The 21,441-nt window shown below is 51.5% G+C and overlaps 1 protein-coding gene across 5 annotated transcripts in view; it reads left to right on the top strand.

Annotated features, from left to right (window-relative positions):
- MLXIP (MLX interacting protein) overlaps positions 1-21,441 on the top strand; it is a 76,829-nt gene that overhangs the window by 36,516 nt on the left and 18,872 nt on the right. For 2 of the 5 annotated variants that reach the window (XR_010022708.1, XR_010022707.1), the window contains exons 2-17: positions 922-1,028; positions 1,957-2,042; positions 3,416-3,505; positions 3,889-3,930; positions 4,213-4,384; positions 5,161-5,250; positions 5,850-5,941; positions 6,903-7,551; positions 8,001-8,119; positions 8,259-8,439; positions 9,827-9,948; positions 10,532-10,633; positions 10,717-10,844; positions 11,083-11,206; positions 12,246-12,375; positions 12,985-16,264. Coding sequence is in view for 2 of the 5 variants with exons in the window: in XM_063088269.1 (XP_062944339.1) it covers positions 922-1,028; positions 1,957-2,042; positions 3,416-3,505; positions 3,889-3,930; positions 4,213-4,384; positions 5,161-5,250; positions 5,850-5,941; positions 6,903-7,551; positions 8,001-8,119; positions 8,259-8,439; positions 9,827-9,948; positions 10,532-10,633; positions 10,717-10,844; positions 11,083-11,206; positions 12,246-12,375; positions 12,985-13,106 (2,356 nt within the window). In the remaining 3 variants the exon portion in view is untranslated. Of the gene's footprint in view, positions 1-921; positions 1,029-1,956; positions 2,043-3,415; positions 3,506-3,888; positions 3,931-4,212; positions 4,385-5,160; positions 5,251-5,849; positions 5,942-6,902; positions 7,552-8,000; positions 8,120-8,258; positions 8,440-9,826; positions 9,949-10,531; positions 10,634-10,716; positions 10,845-11,082; positions 11,207-12,245; positions 12,376-12,984; positions 18,243-21,441 lie in introns of those variants that run through there. The other 3 variants (XM_063088269.1, XM_063088268.1, XR_010022706.1) reach the window with 2 other exon arrangements.

Here is a 21,441-nt window from a genome sequence, read left to right as displayed (position 1 = left end):
GACCAAAAATAGCGCCTTGCCCATCTTAAGCCATCTGAGAAAGGGAAGCGACATGCCAGCTGCCCAGAGTGGCTCCTGGCATAGCACTTGGACACTGAGCTCCCTGAGAAGGCTGTGCTGCTAGGGAGCTTTCCTTGCTTGCTGTTAGCTTGGTTTGCAAGTGCTTTCAACTTACTCAATGACGAATTATTAAATGAGCCCTTCCTATGTGCCCAGGTTTCTAAAGGGCCCATCCTAGAGAAGCTGCAGTCTCATGGAGGAGGTGTATGTGTTTGTGTGTGCTGTCCCAGTGGTTGGGTAGAGCTGAGGGGACCCCAGAGGATTGGCAGCAGCCTTGGAGAGGCCAGCACCAGCTCAGGAGATGGGGTTGGAGCAGCATCTTGAAGGATGAGTAGGTGGCCAGGGTGGGGGAATTCCCACAGGAGTGAGGACCGCATGTCAGAGGCTCGGAGGCAGGAGGGGCCCCACAGGGGCTGGGACTAGTGGGAGGTTTGTGTGCCTGGATTGTAAGTGTCTTGTGGGGACTCATGGCAAAGAGGTGGGCCATAACCAGGTGAAAGAAGCTTGGTTTTCATTCAGTGGGCAAAGGATTTCTTTTTAATTATTAATTATGGAAAAATGTAAATGTATGCAAAAATTGAAGAGTATAGTGAACCCGTCATACTATCACCTGCTCCAGTAGTTATAATCTGTGGCCAGCTCTCTTTCCTCCATCAACACTCCCTGCCCCCACCGCCTCCCTATTGCACCTTGTTCTGAAGAAGTCCCAAAGTGACTCGTATGTTTTTTGTCAAGCCTAGCCTGTGGATGGTAATGGATCAGTCAAGAGTTTTGGGGCCTGGGATGATTGGGCAGCACTTTTAAATTTCACTTCATTTTCAGAGGAACCGCTGAGTCTCCTTGCTTTGCCTTGCCTTTCAGTGGGAAGTTGGTATCTCCAAAGTGGAAGAATTTCAAGGGCCTGAAGCTCCAGTGGAGAGATAAGATCCGGCTCAATAACGCCATCTGGCGGGCGTGGTACATGCAGTGTAAGTGGGAGCCTGGGACAGGAGGGGACTGCAGGGCCCCAGGCCTAGTGGGGGTCAGAGTTTACCCACCTGGGGCCCAGAGCCTGCTCTTGGACCATCGTGTTTCAAACAGAAGTTTCTGGAGCAGTCTGCGGAGATAGGAAAACCAAGCCAAGTCCTAAGAAACTGGATACTTACCAACAATTAGGCACAGTAGGCTCAAAAATGGTCTCCGTCACAAAGCTGCCCATAGTCTAGAAGAGATAGTTGCTTACGATATCATGTGCTCAGTATCATCTAAATTCTTGGGGCCAGTGTTGGAAAGGCAGAGGAGGAGAGATTAGGTCTTTTCAGGGGATTTGGGAAGGGTGTAGCAGAGAGGTGACATTTAAGAATTAGGGAACAGTCCCATTTTCAGCAGGTCTGAGAAGATGTAGGCACAGGCCTTATCCTCCTGTCTCCAGGAGCTTGGGTGCCAGTGCACAGGGTGACTTCTTCAGGAGAAAAGCAGGCCAGAGCATGCTGCGTTAGGCTGGCCTTTCTCTGGAGAAGCCAGACTCCTTTCTTGCTCATGCATTATTATTATTTTTTTTTTTCAGAGATGACCGGTAAGGGGATCTTAACCCTTGCCTTGGTGTTGTCAGCACCACGCTCTCCCAAGAGAGCCAACCGGCCGTCCCTACGTAGGGATCCGAACCTGTGGCCTTAGTGTTATCAGCACCACACTCAGCCGAGTGAGCCACAGGCCGGCCCTTGCTCATGCATTATTGACAGCTTCTTTTTCTTCATCCTGAACTCCTTCATTTCCCCGAAATCTCCAGTTTTCCAGGAGAAGAAGGAAAGAATACCTGGGGAGGTTCCACCCTGAGCATGGGGTGTGGAAAGACGGGGCAGGGCTCCTTCAGGGGTCTTGGTTACAGTGATGATGTCTTGCCCTCTCTCTGCACAGATTTGGAGAAGCGCAAGAATCCTGTGTGCCACTTTGTCACTCCACTAGATGGCTCTGTTGAAGTGGATGAGCATCGCCGACCAGAGGTACTTGGCCAGTGATCGAGGGCAGCTGAGAAAGGAAAAGTGCCCTCATTTCAAGAGGAACAGCTCCCCAAGGGCTGAATTCTGCATGGGAGACTGCGGGGAAGAATGCTGGGCCTGCACTATCCTGTCAGTTAGTGTGACCTTGAGAAGGAAGAGAACGTGGAGGGGCAGGTGACCTCTAGCACCCCCAGGCTTTGGAGGTTCTCCCCTTCTCAGACAGGTTGACCCAAGGACTAAGGAATTCTCCAATTGAGACTTATCCTCTACTTTCATTTAAAATTGATGTTTCTTCTGGGAGTCACCAGGGAGGAATTCTGGCTCCTTATAAGTCAGAGACATCTTTAACAATTAAAAAGTGTCCTCAAGATCTTCATATACTGAGATGGAAAGAGGCTGAAGAAAGAGTAAATGAACAAAAGCCAGTTGCACAGCAGTATTTTTAGTATCTCTATGTTAATTTTAAAAGCATGTATCCATGCAATTATACATGCATAGGAAATGTCTGAAAAGATATACAGAAACCATCCTCTCTGGGGAGGGGGTTAGAATGGGTACCAGGCAAGGAGGGGAGACTTTTTCACTTTAGACTCTTCTGTGTTGTTTTAATTTTGCCCATGCATGTCTTACTGTTACAACGAAAGGGGGAGAAATTAGGAAGTAACCTAACGACTGTTTTGGAACAGCCGGACATGGTCTGGTATTAGACAGTATCAAGGAGTATCATTTTGTTAGGTATGATAATAATATTGTAATCCTTTAAAAAAAAAAAGTCTTCACTGTGCCAGACACTCGGAAGTGTTTGTGGTGGAATGATGTGGGACTTAAGAGCTGAAAGTGAAGGGGGCTGTCTGTGGCAGGAGTGGGTTCCTTGTCCCTAGAGCTCTCCGAGGCCATCGTGGAAGGTGTTTCTGCCTGGCACAGTTGGAGGTTGAATGAGATGCTCCTGGAGGTCATTTTCCACATGAAACTTTCTGTGATTGGCTGTTTGTTTTAACTAGCTACTGGAAAAGGGCATTTGTGAACTGCCCATGAGCTTCTAGAGGGTTCAGGAGGGGATGGCTCTCTCTCTTTCTTCCTTGCCCAAGCATTCTGCTCTGCCTTTGTGCTCCAGTGCAGAGTTCAGGACCCACGCCCCAAAGCTCCCTTTGGATAGCTTAGGTCTCGATGTGAAAATGTACTTTTAGCTAGAGGGCCAGTTGTAGCACAGAAGAGATGGGACTTTATGAGTAAAGTTGTAGCCATGTGACAGACTTTTCTGAGCTGGATTGCCTGAGGCCTGTGCTTCTAATGTGGGGTACTTCTTCGTACATGGGTTGAGTTTTGCTAATCAACCAAGATACCTCTTTTCATTCTGGCCTGTGTCTCTGTTCCAGGCCATCACCACAGAAGGGAAGTACTGGAAAAGCCGCATTGAGATTGTGATCAGGGAGTATCACAAGTGGAGGACCTACTTCAAGAAAAGGGTATCTGCCTGGGGCTCCCTCCAGCATGTGCTCAGGAAGCCCCCTTAGGGGAGGGAAGGAACAGAGCCCCTTGGGGACACTGGCCCGAGGCTGTGGGCTCCTCGGCTGCCCCGCATGGCTGTGGAACATCAGGTGGTCTAGCCCAGCACAAGCCATGGCCTGCTTGGTCCTACCGTCTTTGCTGTCAGTTTCCCCACTGTGAATGGAGCTGTTTATTCCACAAACACTGGGTAGGAATCTGGTTTGTGCTGGCAACAACCTTGGGATGGCAGGAAGCAGGATCCCTCTCCCTACCTGCCTCCCAGAGAGAAGAGGCCTAGATGCTTCCAGAGATTACACCAGGGCTCTTGGTGACCACTTCATCCCACTCCCTTTGCTCACAGCTACAGCAGCACAAGGATGAGGACCTTTCCAGCCTGGCCCAGGTGAGTGAGCTCAGGAGCCATGAGCCCCACAGGAGCTCTGTGCTGAGGAGGAGCAGCAGTGCCATGGTGGGACATGGGCCTCCCTGAGGCTGGATAGGGCCAGCTCCCGCCTCCCGTAGAGGTCCTAGGAAAGCTAAGGCAACAGTCCAGATCTCTGAGTGTATGTCTCTCCCTTCATCTCCATAGAGCAGGCTTGTAGCGTATTTCCCCAGCACGACGGGGCTAGGAAATTCTGAGTTCCAGTTGCCCTTTGATTCTTTCTTCCCCCTCTGTTGGTGGTAGGATGATGACATGCTTTATTGGCACAAACGTGGGGATGGATGGAAGACCCCAGTCCCCATGGAGGAGGACCCACTGCTGGACACAGACATGCTCATGTCAGAATTCAGCGACACCCTCTTCTCCACACTTTCTTCACACCAGCCGGTGGCCTGGCCCAACCCACGGGAAATCGGTAACCCAAACCTTGGGTTTTGGACTTTGAATGCCCAGCTGGCTTCCTTCTCTGCCAGGCACTTTCTGGGCCAGGGTTTGCTTCAGGGCCATCTCTGAGCTGCTGCATGTCACTTGTTTAGGGTGGGCAGTAAGGAGGAGAAGAATTGGCCAATGACATTTGACATCTGAGGGCCACATACACTGAGTGGGGTGGGGACTGCAAGTCGGGCCTTCCAGGGGCAGCCATTGTTCCATGGCACCACTCTGAGAAAACAGTAGCAGGGGTCTGGCCTGAAGCAATTTCACATTTCTGATACTGTTCCCTTAGCGGGAACATGTGTAGTGCCCAGGCCTAGTCGACAGGGCCATGTAACTCACCCTAAAGAAAATCAGAAGGACTCCTGGGTATGACCTCTCACCTGGCAACATTCAGTCTTCCAGTTAACTAACCCCTCAGGGAAGAGCCCACAGATTAAAAATTAGAACCCTTGAGTCGGCAGGGGGAGGGTCAGAATCTCTGCTGAGCTGTTCACAGCTTCCTGGGGATGTCCATTCCCTGATAATCAATTTACCTTTCTTGTGAAAACTCACTCTTTCCTGCCTTCTGAGGGTGGAGAATGGCCATGAACCTACAAGAAAGCAGACATCTCATCTAGCTGCGTATAGTTCTCCTTGGAAGAATCTAGAATGTGAGCAGGGCCAGGAAGAGCTGTTCCAGGCCTTTTACATATGTTTATGCAACATTGAGAAGGCAAAACGATTCCTTTCTCTCTCTCTCTTTTCTGATTCTTGCAGCACATCTGGGAAATGCAGACATGATCCAGCCGGGGCTGATTCCTTTGCAGCCCAACCTGGACTTCATGGATACTTTTGAACCTTTTCAGGGTGAGGACTGGAGGTGGAGGTAGCGGGGCCACCTGGATCTCCCTTTACCCAGCAGAGAGCTGATGTTGCTTTCCTTTCAAAGAGAGAACTATTAGAATAGGGAAGGTGGGGGGGGGGGTCTTAGAATTTTTCAAATCCTAAACATTTTTTTGTAGTAACTGCAAGGTCTGAAAAGTTTTTCTGGGACATTGTTCTCTTGCTAAGGAAATTGGCATTCTCAGAAGGCTTTCTTGCCTACTAGGAGCCTCAGGTCTGGCCGTGACTGTAAGCAGTTCTGCCTCTGAGCAGCAGAGGGTGCTAATGACACAGCTACCTCCCAGCAAAGGTTCCTGCAGTTAGATCATGTCCTTGAGCTCCTGCCCTTTTAAGAACAATGGAAACACCATGCCAGGAGCGTTTCAGAGCCCAGACTAGGTGCCACCATGTGTGGTTCCAATCAGAGAGCCTCTTTCTATGATAAAAGCTGGCTCTAGGGGGGATGCCCTCTGGCTGTGTCATCCCTCTAGGTAAGGGTGAGCTCAGTCCTGGATTTGTTTGGATCATAATTCTAGAAGTGATGGGCATGTGGAGCTCAAAAGACTCCTGGTGTTGTTTTTCAGACCTCTTCTCTTCCAGCCGCTCCATTTTTGGCTCCATGATGCCTCCACCTGCCTCAGCCCCTACACCAGATCCCAACAGCCCACCTGCTCAGGTAGAGGAAGGTGGGGGGATGGCAGGGGGTGGCAGGCACAGGGCTGATCATCAGAACTTTGCAGTCAGAGCTAGGCTAATGATATAGCCATGCAGTCATAAGCAAAGTGCTAGGCATTGCTGTATCTAGTGCTGAACACCAGTGTAATATATAAAGAACTTATCCCAGCCCTCCTTGAAAACGTCCTTAAATATCCAGGAGGTGGGGGCTGTGTCAGTAAATGTATGCTCCTGCCTAAAGCTCCAGGTAACCTATGGACAGCCAGCTCTGTTCTGACCAGTTAAGACATGATTAGTTAGAGAAGAAAAATATGGGTCACTAAAAAATTAGTTCTGTATATTTCTTTTACTCTTTACTTAGCAATCAACAAAAGCTGGTTACCAGGTGCTAGGGCCACAAAGTTGAACCCTGATGGGGCTCTCAGACTGGTGCCCATATCCACCTAGACACTAGTAACCTGGCACCATTGTCTTCCATCTGGCTCTGGGAAAAATTTCTCCTGTAGAGACCGAGATCTGAACAATTGATTACTCATAGCTTTTAGAAAGAGGTGGCCTGATCAGGCAGTTGATACACGAAACTGTCCTGGGGGAAGCCCTGAGCAGCTGCAATCCAGGCTGCCTCTGCTCTGTAATGGGAGAGGGCAGAGGCTTCAGGGAGACCCTTGCTGGACTCTGGAAACAAGATATTTCCAGGCTGCTGTCCAACTGTGTGGAGGTGGTGGCTTTCTCTGAGCTCAGTGTTACCATTTAGTTCCTAATGGAAACAATACCCCTGCAGAAACCCAGAGAAACACAATCCATTTCCCCAGATCCTCATAATGGGCACGGGAGGCATCACTTTGTCCCTGTGCCCCAGTGCTCAGCATACGTAGCTGGACCGTGGTATGCAATGCTACAAAGTGATAGTGAATTGTCCGATGCCAGTGTTGTCTCCTCACTTCTCTCTCTTCCTTTCTCAGGGGAGCATCCTGCCAGCCTCTGCTCTCCCCACCGTGAGCCTTCCTGACAGCCTCATTGCACCCCCTGCAGCTCCCTCCCTGGACCCTGTGGATGGGCAGGACTGCAAACATGCACCGCCGACTGGGGACCCCTTTATCCAACCCACAGACTTTGGTCCCTCTGAGCCACCACTGAGTGTCCCGCAGCCCTTCCTGCCCGTCTTCCCCATGCCCCTGCTCTCTCCCAGTCCTGCCCTGGCACCTGTCTCACCTGCATTGGTCCCTCCTCCTGCAACTTCCTTGAACCCCCCAGCCCCACCTGCCTTCCTGCAGCCACAGAAGTTTGCTGGAGTCACCAAATCGTCCTCTGTCATCACCCACACAGCCTCCGCCACTCTTACTCATGATGCCTCTGCCACCACCTTCAGCCAGAGCCAGGGCCTTGTGATCACAGCCCATCACCCCGTCCCATCCGTGCCCCCCTGTGGCTTGGCCATGTCTCCTGTCACTCAGCCACCAGCTGTTGGGCCTCCCCAACCTCATTTAACTTTTGTGCACCCCAAACCTGTATCCTTGACTGGGGGGAGGCCCAAGCAGCCCCCCAAAATAGTGCCTGCTCCAAAACCAGAACCTGTGTCCTTGGTGTTGAAGAATGCCTGCATTGCCCCTGGTGAGTCAGGTGGAGGCAGGCCGGTGTGTGGTGCCCCCAGGGAGGGTGGTTCCCTATCCCAAAAGACTTTCAGCTGGTCACACACCCACACACACACCCCTCTTTCATTTAAATGAGACAAAAGTGTCATGAAATAATATGTATGTGATCTATTTTCTATTTCATATCCTTTTCAAAAGTTAGTCTCACAGTTTGAAAATATGTAGTCCTGGTCATCTCTTTCTTGGGTCTTCATGGAGAAACCACACAAAAAGTTTTAGGTGTCTTGTCTCTCTGTACCCTTTGGTAAGGAACAGGACTTGTCACTGGCCGAGAGGGGTGGTGTGCTGCTTCCAGGGAGCCCTACTCTCTGTAGCTGGTGGACCTTGCTCAGCAGTGGCCATACCCTTGGCGGGGTAGGACCAGGCCCACAGCCAGGCTTCACCCTCACCTTCTCCCTGTCCTCGCAGCTGCCTTTCCCGGCCAGCCACAGGCAGTGATTATGACATCAGGCCCTTTGAAGAGAGAAGGGATGTTGGCCTCCACCGTGTCCCAGTCCAACGTGGTCATCGCACCTGCTGCCATTAGGGTGAGGAGGACCTGGGACAGATCCCCCAGTGTCCTTGTTGCCCCATGCAGCCTGTGCTTGTGTGGCACTCGGTATAACTGGCCTCCTGTTCTGCTGTGCATCAGTAGTCAGATGTCCCCTCTCTCACATGTTGCTGCAGGCTCCTGGAGTCACAGAGTTCCACAGTGGTATCCTGGTGACAGACCTTGGCCACGGCACGAGCAGCCAGCCCTCCCCGGTCTCCCGGCTCTTCTCTCCAAGTGCAATGCAAGACTCCCTGGTGAAGAGTGAGCAGGTCCCACTACATGGGGGCAGTCCCCAGGCCCCTGCCACAGGGTCCAGTAAGTGTTCACTTAGGTCAGAACGGTTGGGACTTCATGAGGGAAATGGGCGGCCCACCTGGATTGGGGAGGCCACCCCTGGGGCACAGGGAACCCATCTAGCTGCTCAGAAAGGCCTGGCTCAGAGCTGCCAGTTCCCATCAAGAAAAGGGATGAAGAGTCCTTGTCAGTGGTTCCAGAAACCATTAACTGGGGGTTGTTTCAGCATCAGCGTGGTCATCCCTTACAGCTTCAAACCGTGCAACTTGTGAATCCATCTCCACATCCTGAGCCTTACACTGGACTGTTTTGCCCAGTGATATGTGGCGAGCCCACAGGCCAGGGATGAATGATTTGCCTAAGACTGTGCCACTGGTAGCAGAGGTGGAGGGAGAACCCAGAGGGAGAACCCAGGCTCCTTCCTTTCAGATGCCACGCCAGGAGGGGAAATGGAAACATCCTCTTCTGAAATAAAACCATGGCATGGCTGTTCCTGGAACTCGGTGCAGACAGTTGCCCCCCTCCTGCCTCAGGAAGATGTGGATGAGGAAGGGTCTCTAACTTAGAAGAACCAGACAGTAAAGGAACTTGTCCAAGGGCAGGTTTGCAAGAATAAGGCCCCTTCCAGTCTGGAAAGACTCAGAAGAGTTATGTGTCAGGTCCCTAGAATAATCTAGGGAAAGGTCAGGGTCAACATTGCCTTGTCCATGGACTCTCAGAACATGTCACTTAGAGCTATGCTGTGAAGTTTGACAGAGTAGCTTGGGGAAGAATAATCCAGTGGAGAGTAAGTGAACTTGGGGCATTTGTTATAGTTAAGGAGGCCAGGCCTGAGGAGGTTTGAAAGGGTCTGCCCAGAAAGGATTTCCTAAAGAGACACCCATGCTGGAACATGGGTCCCTGGAGGTCACAGGGCCATTCCATCAGGTTCTTGGTAGCTTAGAAAGTGGTTTTGTTTTTTGGTGGGGAGTAGATAAGATAAAAGTATATGAAGACATCCGTGTGCAGTTTAAAGAACAAAAATAAAACAGATGCCTGTGTGCTGAACACACAAGGTAAGAGCTAGTGCCTACAGACCCTGCAGGAACCCCTGACTACTTGAGGTGGCTGTTTAGGGAGCTGGCTCAGCAGTCGGGCCTCCCCTCTGAACTCCACCCCTTCCCCCAAGACCTGGGACTGGGCAGAGCTTCTTGGGTCCAGCAGGGCACCCCTTTGGGATGTTGGTGAGGAGTTCTCTAGTTTATGCTCTGGGGCAGCTATGGGAGGTTAAAGGTGGGCTTGTGAGTCTTGAGACTTGCTAGGCTCTCTTTGTGATGACTGCTGTGGGGTGGAGTGGGGTAGTTGTGCTTACTTCTTACTTGCTGATTCCCTTTCTCAGGCTCTGTCCCTAAGTCTCTGTTCTTCTCAGGTCGAGACTGCCCGAACTCAGGGCAGGCCTCTCCGTGTGCGTCAGAACAAAGCCCCAGTCCTCAGTCTCCCCAGAACAACTCAGGGAAATCTGCAGACCCCAAAACTGTGGCTGCATTAAAGGTATCACATGCCTCTCGGGTCTTGATTCCCTTGGAAGGACTGGAGGAGAGAGGGAGAAGAGCATCAGGAGCCCTGGGGACAGCAGCATCCATTGGAAAGGAGAACTACCTGGGCTGGTGTCACACAGTCTGGGGTAGCATCAGAAGCCTTGGCATTTGCTGCTTTAATCTTGACATTAAACTGGCTCCTCCATAGTCCCTTCCCACTAACCAGCTGCATGGTGACAGTGGGCCTGTTGCAGGTCTCCACGTGGGCTCAGAAGCAGCAGCTCGAAGTCCTGGGTCACTGGCAGAGAGGCTTGAGGTTAGCTAGGAAGTGCCAGATCAAATAGCTGTTCCCAGCCTCTGCTATGCCCCATTCTCTGGTGATGTTTTCTAGTATTCCCTTCCCTGTCCCCATCCTGGCTCGTCACTGGGTCCTTTTAGCTCTTTGTTGTCCCCTCCTCCCACATAGCTCCCTAGCCCTGGCCAGGCTCCTAATCTGTTCCCAGCCAATCAGCATCAGATTGGGAGTTGAGGAGGGACGAGGTGATATGGCCCTACAGCATGCCTTGTGTCTCAGTGGCTGGTCGGTTCCCCAACAGAACCGACAGATGAAGCACATTTCAGCCGAACAGAAAAGGCGCTTCAACATCAAAATGGGCTTTGACACTCTGAACAGTTTGATCTGCAATAATTCCAAGCTGGTGAGTTGCTGGCGCACTGGGCGGCCAGGGGAGCTGACGGGATGCCCACCCGCATCACCCCTGAGCGACCGCCCCTTCCGCAGACCAGCCACGCCATCACGCTGCAGAAGACAGTGGAGTACATCACCAAGCTGCAGCAGGAGCGGGGCCAGATGCAGGAGGAGGCCCGGCGGCTGCGTGAGGAGATTGAGGAGCTCAACGCCACCATCCTGTGAGGCTCCGGCGGATGGGCGGGCGCTCCTCCTCCTCCTTGGGCAGCTGCAGTCACAGGCAGCGCAGTCACAGGCGTTGGGCCTCTGGCCGTGCCGCCTATAGATGCCCCTTTGTTGCAGCAGTTTCACTTTTTGTCACCCTCGTCCCGCCTCAGACCTTCCTTTTGTGCCTGGCTGTGGCCCTGCCTGGGGGGCACGCAGGGTCCTCATTTGCTGCTCTGTTCCCTGTTGTTGCAGCTCCTGTCAGCAGCTGCTCCCTGCCACAGGAGTCCCTGTCACCCGGCGCCAGTTTGATCACATGAGAGACATGTTTGACGAATACGTGAAAAACAGGACCCTGCAGAATTGGAAGTTCTGGATTGTATCTTTGCATGTTCTTTGCTCTTCCCGCCCCTGACCACTGCACTGGAATGACAGATGGTGACACTCTATGCCATTAGAAAGACTCTCTTTAAATGCTTGTCATTGAGTTCTTCATGACAGGCCATACTAACTTCTGTCTCAGAGGAGGAGGAGGGTCTGGCCCAGCCCGTGGTGTGGGTGGGGCTGTCGTTGGCCACCCCATCCGGAGTTGGCTTCAGGGGGCTTTGCAGGACAGCCTGGGGGGGCACCAGGACGGGCTTTGCTCTCTAGTCCTTGGGAAAGAAAGGCAGTGCTGGAGCCCCTTGGAAGAGCAGCAGCAGGGACAAGGGGACTCGGGCCTTGGGAGACAGGGAGGGTGAGCCCAGCCCGGCCCCGCCCCACCATGGCAGACGGAAACCAGGGTTCACAGAACTACTAAGAGGCAGAGTCTGGATTTGAAACCAGTTCCCTCAGACTCTTCCCTGCATTTCACTGGTAGCATCTAGAATGAGTCAGAACCTCTTTGGCACATTCCTCTTCATCAAGCTCAGGTGGGGGCTGGGGCATGATCCTGGATCAAAATCAAGAGAAACTGCCCTTGATGCCCTCACCAAGCATGCTTCCTGAGGTGGCTTGGCAGACTGAAGAGGCTGTGACAAAGAGCTGGCACATTTGTTTAACACACAAGACAGGCATCATCTCCAGACAGACAGCCTCCACCTTCCCATCTGCCCTGTGCCTCTGATATTCTTGCCAATATGCATAAAACCCATTGTGTTCCTGTCCCTGTATTGGGACCTGGACCTGTTCCAGACTGAAGAAGCTTTTATGTCCCTGCCTCCTGCCTGCTCAGTGGTCAGTTGCAGTCAGATTGAAACGTTTAGTCTCCCTTTCTTCCCTCTTCCCCTCCCCCTGTTATCAGTTCTCTGGGTAGTTACTCTCTGGTCCAGGGGAAATCAATCAGCAAACTGGGCTCGTGGCTGGGTTTTGCTTCCTACCCTTCGAGGTGGTCCTGGCCTCCTCCATGCTTGCCTTTTCTTTAATCTCAGCGCCTGCAGTTCAGCATCATCATCAAGCCACTATTTGAGTCGTTCAAGGGGATGGTGTCCACCAGCAGCCTGGAGGAGCTGCACCGGACAGCACTGTCCTGGCTGGACCAGCACTGCTCCCTGCCCATCCTCAGGCCAAGTGAGTGGGGCAGCGCCAGGGCTTCATGCTGCTCCTGGGGAGAGGAAGGCCCTTAGCTGGTGGTGGTGCTTGGGAAAATCCAGGTTCCGCTGCCAGCAGCCAGGCCAGCAGTCCTGGGGCATGAGAACAATGCTGCACAAGAGACCCTGAGCCTGAGGTGCCCCTGCAGGGCTGCGCGTGAGTCTCTGAGTCCCTTACCATCAGCGGGGCTGTCAGTTTAACCAAATCCAGCTTATGTTTATTGAGCACCTACTATTTTCCGGGCCCTGTATCATGTGTTCTTATGTGTATTTTCTTATTCTTACAGCAGATAAAAAGCTATTCCCATAAATCAAGGTTACAGAAGTTTAATATTAAAGCAGGTGGGGCAAACCCTATGGCAATAGGGATAGCCTAGAATCCTCCCCCTATTTGTGACTCCTGCTAGGACTTCAAGCGTTACCTTGAAAGCAGAGGTGTGAGCATCCGGGCTCAGCACAGGGCCTCCCTGAGCTCTGTGGCTGTCACTCTTTGGTGCCTGAGAATCACCATGGGGGGTTGTGTGTGTGAAGCCTCGTACACTGGGCCGTGGTCTGTGTCCCCAGACTGACTACCCCCTCTGTCTTCCAGTGGTGCTGAACACCCTCCGGCAGCTGAGCACTACCACCTCCATTCTGACAGACCCATCCCAGCTGCCAGAGCAGGCGTCAGCGGCTGTCACCAGAATTGGCAAGAGACTGGGGGAGTCTTAGCTGCTTAGCTGGAATATGGCTGCATGAGATGCCATGGAGCCCTTGCCTGTGGAGAGGAGGCTGCATCCCAGCCCTTCCTGATGCCCAGCCTCGGGGCCTCCCTCCACTCTGCTGGCCCTTGGCTGGTCGGGATGCCACACTCAGGTCTGAAGCAGGTTTGGGGCCTGCCGACAGCAATAGCCCATCTTTGGGAACCCCTTGCTGTGAACTCTCTGACTCAGCGACCTCAGTCACCACCTCCCCTGCCCAGCCCAGACAAAAGGAAAGGCTGGCCATTGGAGTCCTGTCCTGCTGGTGGCCTGTGTTCCTAGGCGCCAGTGTGTGGAGTGGATTGGACAAAGGAGATAAAGCTGCTCCTGCTGTTAGGAAGCCTCAAGGGTCCCTATGCAGTTCCTGTCCTGAGATGCACAGACTTGTCCCTGCTGTCACATCCCTGTCCACTTGTGCTCCTCTGGCTGACCCCACGCTGCTTACTGTTCTGCCCCTGGGGCAGGTGAAGGCATCTTCTTTCTCCTCCAACTCTGACAGTGCCTGGCCCTTGTAGATGGATCTGGACTTCTGTTCAGGTTTACACACGGTGGGCTGCTGGGGGAAGTGCCTTCCTCAGAGACCCCCAGAACACACGTGTACAAAAAACAGTGGGTGTGGACACACATGGGACGAGAACGGGAGCACAGACCACACACACTGTTCAGCTTGGAAGCCCTCCTGGACAGTGGGTCCTCTGTCATGTTTTAGTTCCACCTGGCATCGCAGCATCCACAGTGAAACTGATCAAGACTCCCATGGTAGGGACTCAGCATCACCTCCCAGCCATGGCCTTTTTGCCCTTGAGGCAGGTGTGGCCAGGGGGAGCATGTGGCCCTCCAGTCCCAGCAGTCAAAAGGTCAGACTCTGCATCGCTGCCAACAGCCTCATTTCTTCTGATGCTCAGCAGGGAGCCCAGCCCAGGACAGTTCTCAGACCAAAGATGTCACCATGCTCAAAGTCTGTTCCCTCTTGTGTTTGGAGAAAGAGACTGAATGTGGACAGAACAGGCCCACCCTCAGCACCATCGCTCAGATCAGACTAAGATCTGTCCTCGGCCCTGGTGTGGCAGAGGTGGAGCTGGCGGGCAGAGGGCCATCACCAGTGCACATGTTTCAGTTGGAAGGGACTGCAGAAGGGGCAGCAGGAGGGCGGCCCAGCTCAGTGCTTGCCCTTCTCTCTGGCTACCTCTGCAAGTAGCTGCAGGCAGCAGGGGGCTCTCCCTCACACTCAGGAAGCCCTGCCAAGGGCACCTCCTCACGGACATGCTGCTGTGAGGTTCAGGCCACAGCAGGCTTTCCATTCAACCTCTGTACCCCCAGCACACAGCATCCTGGGGAGGGCTTTGAGAGAGCCCGGGAGCCACAGGAAAGGGGGAATCGTGGGCTGCCTCTGAAATCGGGCCCCATTTGGAGGCTCCCGCTGGTTCTTGGAGGCCTGCAGAACTGGTTCTTAGAGTGGCAGCCAGCTCTGCCTCAGGGGATGGAAGATGAGGGTCCTCTCCCTGCCACTGGCTGCGCCACCATCTCTGCTGCAGGTCACTGACCAGCCGCCTGATCCCTCGTCTGTGCTTCAGCCCCACACAAGAGCAGCTTGGTGGTAACCCCCACGCCGCGCCCCCACTCCCCCAAAAAAGTGTTTACAGGCTTTCCAGGTCACCTTCCTGAGGGGTGAGCACAAGACAAGGCTAGGCCAGTTCTTGGGGTTTCCACTGGGAAATGGTGTCAGAATTCATCCTTTAACCCCAGGATAAATGTGAAGTCACTCTTCCAACGGTGAAAGCCACCATGGTAAAAATTTTACTAAGGAAGGTCAGAATGGAAAAGAAAGAAACCAAACGTTGCAGGCTGAGAGGACCTTGTGGAGGCCATGAGCTCAGCCCTTTCCCAATTCCTGTGCCTTTGTCAACTACGCAGAGGAGTGCGTGGTTGGGAGCCCAGCACTCTCCTGAGTCAGTAGTTTCCTCCCCACCCTTGCAGGGGAGTCATTGTTTTTTAACTCCATGGGATATAAAATTGGCCTTTTGCTTTTTTGGCCTACCTCTCCCTTTTGCTGAATTAACATTCATGATTCTGTTTTGTCAAATATTTAAGGCTGTTAGGTCGTGTGAGACTTGAAGGGTATGTGTGCGTGTGCATGCGTGCAAACATGCACGTGCGTCCTGGCAGACAGCTCCATGCATGTTTTTGTTTTTGAGACATTTACTTAAATTCACTTCTCTTGGTGCTCATGATTGACTGGCTCTAAGGCCACTATGCTGTATCTCTGCTATAGACATGGTTGTTTCTTGTCCTGGAAGTTTTCTTCCTCTGGAGTCTTGCCTGATGAATCTGGCCAGGCAGAGGGGCCTAGCCTTGCCCTCTGCCCCGGGCTCCCAGCCAGGGGCAGGGACAGTCGAGGCCACTCTGCAGCGGCCTCCAGTGGGAGCTGACCCACAGCTGGGGCTGGTTTGTACTCATTTTCACTCCCACTCCTGTTCTTATTCCCATGAAAGAAACTTTAAACTGCTGACACTGTGGAGAATAAGAAAATCAATCTGAAAGGAAGAAACACAAAGGCGGCTGGCATGTGATCTCTGAATCTGTGTTCGTGACATCTTACAGCACCATCACTCCTGCACACTGCTGCTTGTTCTTCCACGAGTGGGAACCACAAGGCCAGGGCAGGTGCCGCCCAGGGGCTTTCTGAGAGTTGATGACCGGTGGCATGCCAGTTGCCACCCCCTCAGAAGGGCCCCAGCCAAGGAAAGCAGTCCCAGCCTCAAAAGTTCCTGTGGACAGCAGTACTGGGTCTTGGCAAGGAGAAGGGACTGGAGGGCAGCAGAATGCCCACTGCTGGCAGGATGAGGGGTCAGAGGGCAACTAGACGGTGCTCTTGTGGCCCAACTTCCATTTCCTGACCTTGGGAACTGGCTCCACCCCCCTTTCCAGAGGTCAGTCCTGAAGGTTTCTCTGCTTTGGCTAAGAGAGACATAAAGTTGATTCTTGAAGGACACAGCACCCAGGGCTCCAGGGTGATGCCAAGCTTCCTAGGCCCTCCTCAGGTGAAGGAGAGCTGTGGTACCCCGTCCCATCATCGCCCCATCTCCAGGTGCCTTCCTGGCTGGCTCCACCGTAGCAACCAGGGCTCAGGTAAGGATCTCCTGGGGAGGTGGGAAGGTGCAGCGTGGGGACTAGAGAGGCCCTGGCTGTCTATTCACCTAGATGAATCCTAAGGGGCAGGTTTGTTACTGTTGAAGTCTCAGAAGAGCTCATCAGAGTGGCTGGGACTGCTGGTGGCCAAGGGACCCACTCAGTGTGTAGGGGGTGCTGTGGGCACTGCCCTATGCTGCCTTACCTTGGATTGCTCAGTTCTTTTCTCTTGCTGGCTTGAACACGGGCAGGCTTGGAATGTCCCCTCTCATCACCCCTCCCCACTTTTAGAAGTCCCTCTCCCTTCCTGTTGTCACCTGGCTCCTTGATGGTCTTTGTCCCATCCGCCTGAGGCCCAGGTGTAAGTTGGGCCTCTCTTCTTTCTGGTGGGAAAAGTAGCCTTTCCCTAGACACCCTGTTTCCCAGCAAGCTGTCAGTCACAGACGAAACCTGCCACTACTTTGTGGAGCTTGGTTTGCAGAGTATTCGTGGCCTCGTGGGGAAGAGGTTTGGGAGAGTGCTGATTGGGGCAGGTGGTGTGTGCAGCTTGGAAGCTGGCTGGGATGTCGTGCGGCAGAGGCATGTGGGTTTAGGCCCAGTCCCCTTGATGCCTCATAGCGTTAAAGAGGATTTTTACGACATCTGGACACATAAGGGAAGAGGGACAATGAGGTTGGAGGGTGAAGACTGTGAAGCTCAGTAGCATGTTTGCAGGTTTGAAGCTCAGTAGTGTGTTTGCAATGGTTTGTACCATTCAGTAGACACCTTGGCTTTGGGCAGGTTCTTATGATCTGAGGCACACTCTCAAGACATACGGGAAGCTTGGCAGAGGCTCCAGGACTGTTGAAGAAGTGCTAGGACCCTCCTACCCCCTCTGCCTCCACCAGGGCTGGCCTCGGTGGATGAGGACAGGTCAGCCAGTGGCTGTTCATCCTGAGGGCCTGGCCATCCCGGCCTACCACGCACGGGACTGTCTGCTTGTCAGGGCTCACGAAAATCAACCTTTGAGAAAGAAAAGGGAACTTTTCACATTGAATGTTGACTTGTGTGTGTGTGTGTGTGTGTGTGCACTCGCACAAGTCTCTGTGTGTGTGTTTACTTCTTGGAATTTTATTTTTATGAAATTCCTCTCCAATTATGTAGCAAAATTCACCTCCATGTCCCAGTCAAACTTGGTTCCACAATCTTAATCCTGGCTGTAGCTAATCTGAAGAACTCTCTTCTGGGTTTCTTTTTTTTTTTTTTTTTTTAAAGATGACCGGTAAGGGGATCTTAACCCTTGACTTGGTGTTGTCAGCATCATGCTCACCCAGTGAGCAAACCGGCCATCCCTATATGGGATCCGAACCCATGGCCTTGGTGTTATCAGCACCACACTCTCCCGAGTGAGCCACAGGCCGGCCCCTCTTCTGGGTTTCTTGACGGAGGTTTGGTATTCTCGAGAGTTGAGATTGTGGAGGGAAAAACAAGTTTTATACATTTTCATAGAGTTTACATCCAGCAGGTAACACAGTGTGAAGGGCCCAGCCTGGGACTCACAGTCCCCAGCTGTTTCCACAGGGGCCAGGGTGCAGCTGCTCTCTGCGATGCCCCTGCTGTTCTCTGAACCTTTTACACACAGCCTGTGGAAGGAAAATGCGTTTGCTTGCTGACTTTGTAACACCACAGCTGAAACACCACATTCTCTTCCTTTTTCAGATTTCAGTTTATTGTGTAAATGGCTGGGTTTTGTCTGTGTGAGCTTTGTTGACTGTGTCAGGGCTCCTTTGAGGAGACAGTTACACCTGGTCTGAAAAATAAACCCAGAGAGGAGCTTGGTTTACCCACGGCCTCCCTTGGCCTGCATCATCCTGAGCTCGGTCCTCTGATGCTCTGCTGTCGAGAAGCATGTTTCCACCAGCTGTATTCAACACTACAATGCATTTTAAAACTATATTTGCATCCAAGACAATAAAAAAAAACTTATTTTTTTGAAAAACCTCTGATGTGTGGCCTTAAATGGTACCCTGCTGAGCTATGGAAGAGATGGGAAAATGAAGAGATCAGAACAGAAGTGCCTGAGAGGCATCGGAAGTGGGAGAAAAGGCCCGAGGTGGGCAGGGGGATTCTGGAGGTGTGTCCAGAAAGGCAGTAGTCCTAAAGAGAGGCCTTTACTCAGGGCTGACGACAAACACCCGACATGATTGGATCCTGCCTATGGACTCACAAGGGCCTGTTAAGGCAGGCCACTGCTCAGGCCTTGCCCAGGTGGACAGAGTTCAGTGGTGCTTATACAGACCTCCCATTTCCTCATCTGGAACTTGATCCAACAGCACGGTCCCTGCACACTTTACAGGTTCACATAACGTCATGTACATGAAAGTGGTCAGTAACCGTGGAGCACTGTGCTCAGAAGTTGTAGGTTATCACCAGTACAGCCAGGACTGGCCCAGTCCTGAAAGGGCTCCAGGCATGGTGATGGCCCCAGAATGCTGGTCTCCTTGCTAACTGTTGACCCAATAGCATAGATGGGAAATCCTGGAAAGCTGACCAGCAGAGATGTCCTTTTACTCAGGTGCTGAGCAAATTTTGATCATCTCTGTTTAATCTAGAAGCTTTTCTCTTTTCCCTACCATCATCTGGCGCCCCTCACCCTTCCACTCTGGCTCCTTCCCTATATGGAGCTGCTGGCTTCTTTCACCCAACAAGCACCCAGAGCCATGTCTTTTGACTTAAGATGCAAAGGATTAATACATAGGCTCTTGTTTTATCGAACCCCTCATGCCTTCCCAAGGAAAAAAGTCTTCATGATACTAAGCAAGTCTTTAGGCCTTGAGGATTGGGGGTCCTGGAGAGAAAGGTGAGTGGTTTGCAGACTCCTTTGGGCTAGAAAGAACACTGTTTCCATTGAGCTAAGCAACAGGCATCTGTTTGGTTTTTTTTCAATATTTTGAATCCAGAGCCATGGAAACTTAAAAGATGTTAGGGGCATAATTTAGAGCCTAAGGTAGAGTTTGGATAGGTAGGGAGTGAACAGAAATTAAAGTGCCCAGGACAGGAGCAAGGTGTCTGGAAGGAGTGCTCCCAGTGCCCTGGAGTCCTATTCCTCACTCTTGTGTTGAGTTCCTGCTCCATGTCAGACTTAGGGCCACTACAGGGACATATGCCTCTGAACAATTCTTAAGTTGCTGGTAAGGTTATTCCCATTTTCTAGAGGTCTTACTCTATAAAGCAGAGTTGTTTCCACGGTAACAAGGCTGAAAGTCACAGAGAAGGCTGAAAAGTCATTTTTGTCTTGTAAATGGCCTCTCCACCCACCAGCTGCCCAGCCCACATCCAGAGAATCTTCATGTCCTTCATCTCCCCTCCCGACACCAAATCCTGTCAAGTTTATCTTCTCAGTTCTTCCGAACACATCATCCACTCTTCTCCGCTCCCACTGTCATCACCCAAGTCCAAGTTACTGTCATTTCTCAACCGCTGGCCTCTGTCTTATTCTCTCACGGCCTCTGCCTCACAGTCAGCATGAGCTTTAAAACACGTGTCGTGTCGTCCATTCATTCCTCAGGGCCTGTACAGACAAACACCCACGCCCTAACGCAATCCTCCCACCAGGCCCATCTGGCCCCTTCTTGCCTCTCCAACCTCATTTTTGCTCTTTTTAGTACCTAAACATGCCATGTTTTCTTTTGTTTCACTCTTTAATGTTTTCTAAAGGCCCTTTCCCCAGTTTTACTCCTTTTCCTAGCTAGTTCATATTTTTTCTTCAGGTCTGTCCTTAAATGTCAGTTCCTCAGAAACCAGCCCTAATATTCCTCTCCCCAACACACCTTGTAAATACACGAAGTCAGGCCTCAGGGTGCCCTGTGTCTCCTCTAGACACTGGTCGTGTTTGTAATGATTCAGTTTATTGAATCGTTAATAATTCTGAGTCCATCAGGACAAGGGCCTGGTGCCACATGGTCATTGCTGGACCTAGCACAGAAATAGCACATAGCAGGTGCCCAGATAGCTTGTCAAAGGAACCCATAGCTGTGCTCACCCACTATGCACCTGTCAGAAAGGACCAAGCAGGGGAGAGAGGTGGGAGTTAGTGGGTGCAGATGTCAAGCTAAAATCAGTGTTGACTTCTAAGACTATATAGGTAATTTAAAAACTTCAACTGGAGTAATTACCTAAATTAAATAGAAGATTAACCTCTGAGTGGTATTAAAAGCATCTCATCTTGATGTGGACTTGATTCTGTAGAGCACAGTTTACCTTCTTATTTTTAGTACCTCTTTTTTGTATGTCAAGATCTGAATTTAGTCTTGTGTAGGGTGGTGTGATCGCACTTGCCTAAATTATAATAAATGTGCTTTTTACCTTTTTACCTTTTAGCTCAGAAAATCTCCAGTATACACGTAAGTAGGGAATAGTATAATGAACCCCCACATTCTTTAACAGTGATCAATTCAGGGCCGATTTTATGTATACTTCATCCCCTCCATTATTTTGAAGCAAATCCCAGGTACCATGTGGATTTCATCTGTTAATAGCAAATGTGCTTTTTAATACCATTTCCAGAATTACATATATGCCTGCAGTATCGGTCATTTAAAAGCTTCCGAAGTCTTTGTGAAAAGCTACAAAGTCACAGTTCATAGGAAACCTGGGGAGTGGGGCATTCTGATTGATCAGATTTTCTGTTTCGTTGAATCACTAGCTAGAAAACCTTATTGTTCAGAGAGGGGAAAAGCTTTATAAGATAACCGTCTACTTTCCTGCCTCATGGGTATTATACAGCAAACAGTCTAATCTCTTAATCTAGTCTGACTGATTTTCACTCCTGGGGGAAGGGCCCAAACAGGCCAGTTGGTTCCATTATAGTTTTGTGGTGGGGGTGGGACCTTGCTACCTACCCCCCCTCACCTGTTCCACAGCCTCATTGGTGTCTCCAGAGTCCCCATCAATGGAATGTAACTGACCTGCACTGAGATATACATAAGCTTCTCCAGTTACCATCTCTCCTTCCCCTAGCTTGCTGTGTATTTACTTAACTTTCCCTTCTTTCCTCTAGTCTCTTTGATTGAGATGAATGTATTGAAGGCCGAATTTGAACTAGGCTCAGGGAATACAACAGTGAAGTTGCTGGAGACACGATAAAATCTGTCTTGAGACCAGATAGGAACAGCAGTAACCAGTCCTGTGGGGGGGAG

This window comes from Cynocephalus volans, chromosome 2 (genome assembly GCF_027409185.1).
Source record: "Cynocephalus volans isolate mCynVol1 chromosome 2, mCynVol1.pri, whole genome shotgun sequence".
Lineage (NCBI taxonomy): Eukaryota > Metazoa > Chordata > Mammalia > Dermoptera > Cynocephalidae > Cynocephalus > Cynocephalus volans.
Note: the sequence above shows the minus strand (reverse complement) of the source record. Positions and strands in the feature narration are given on the sequence as shown.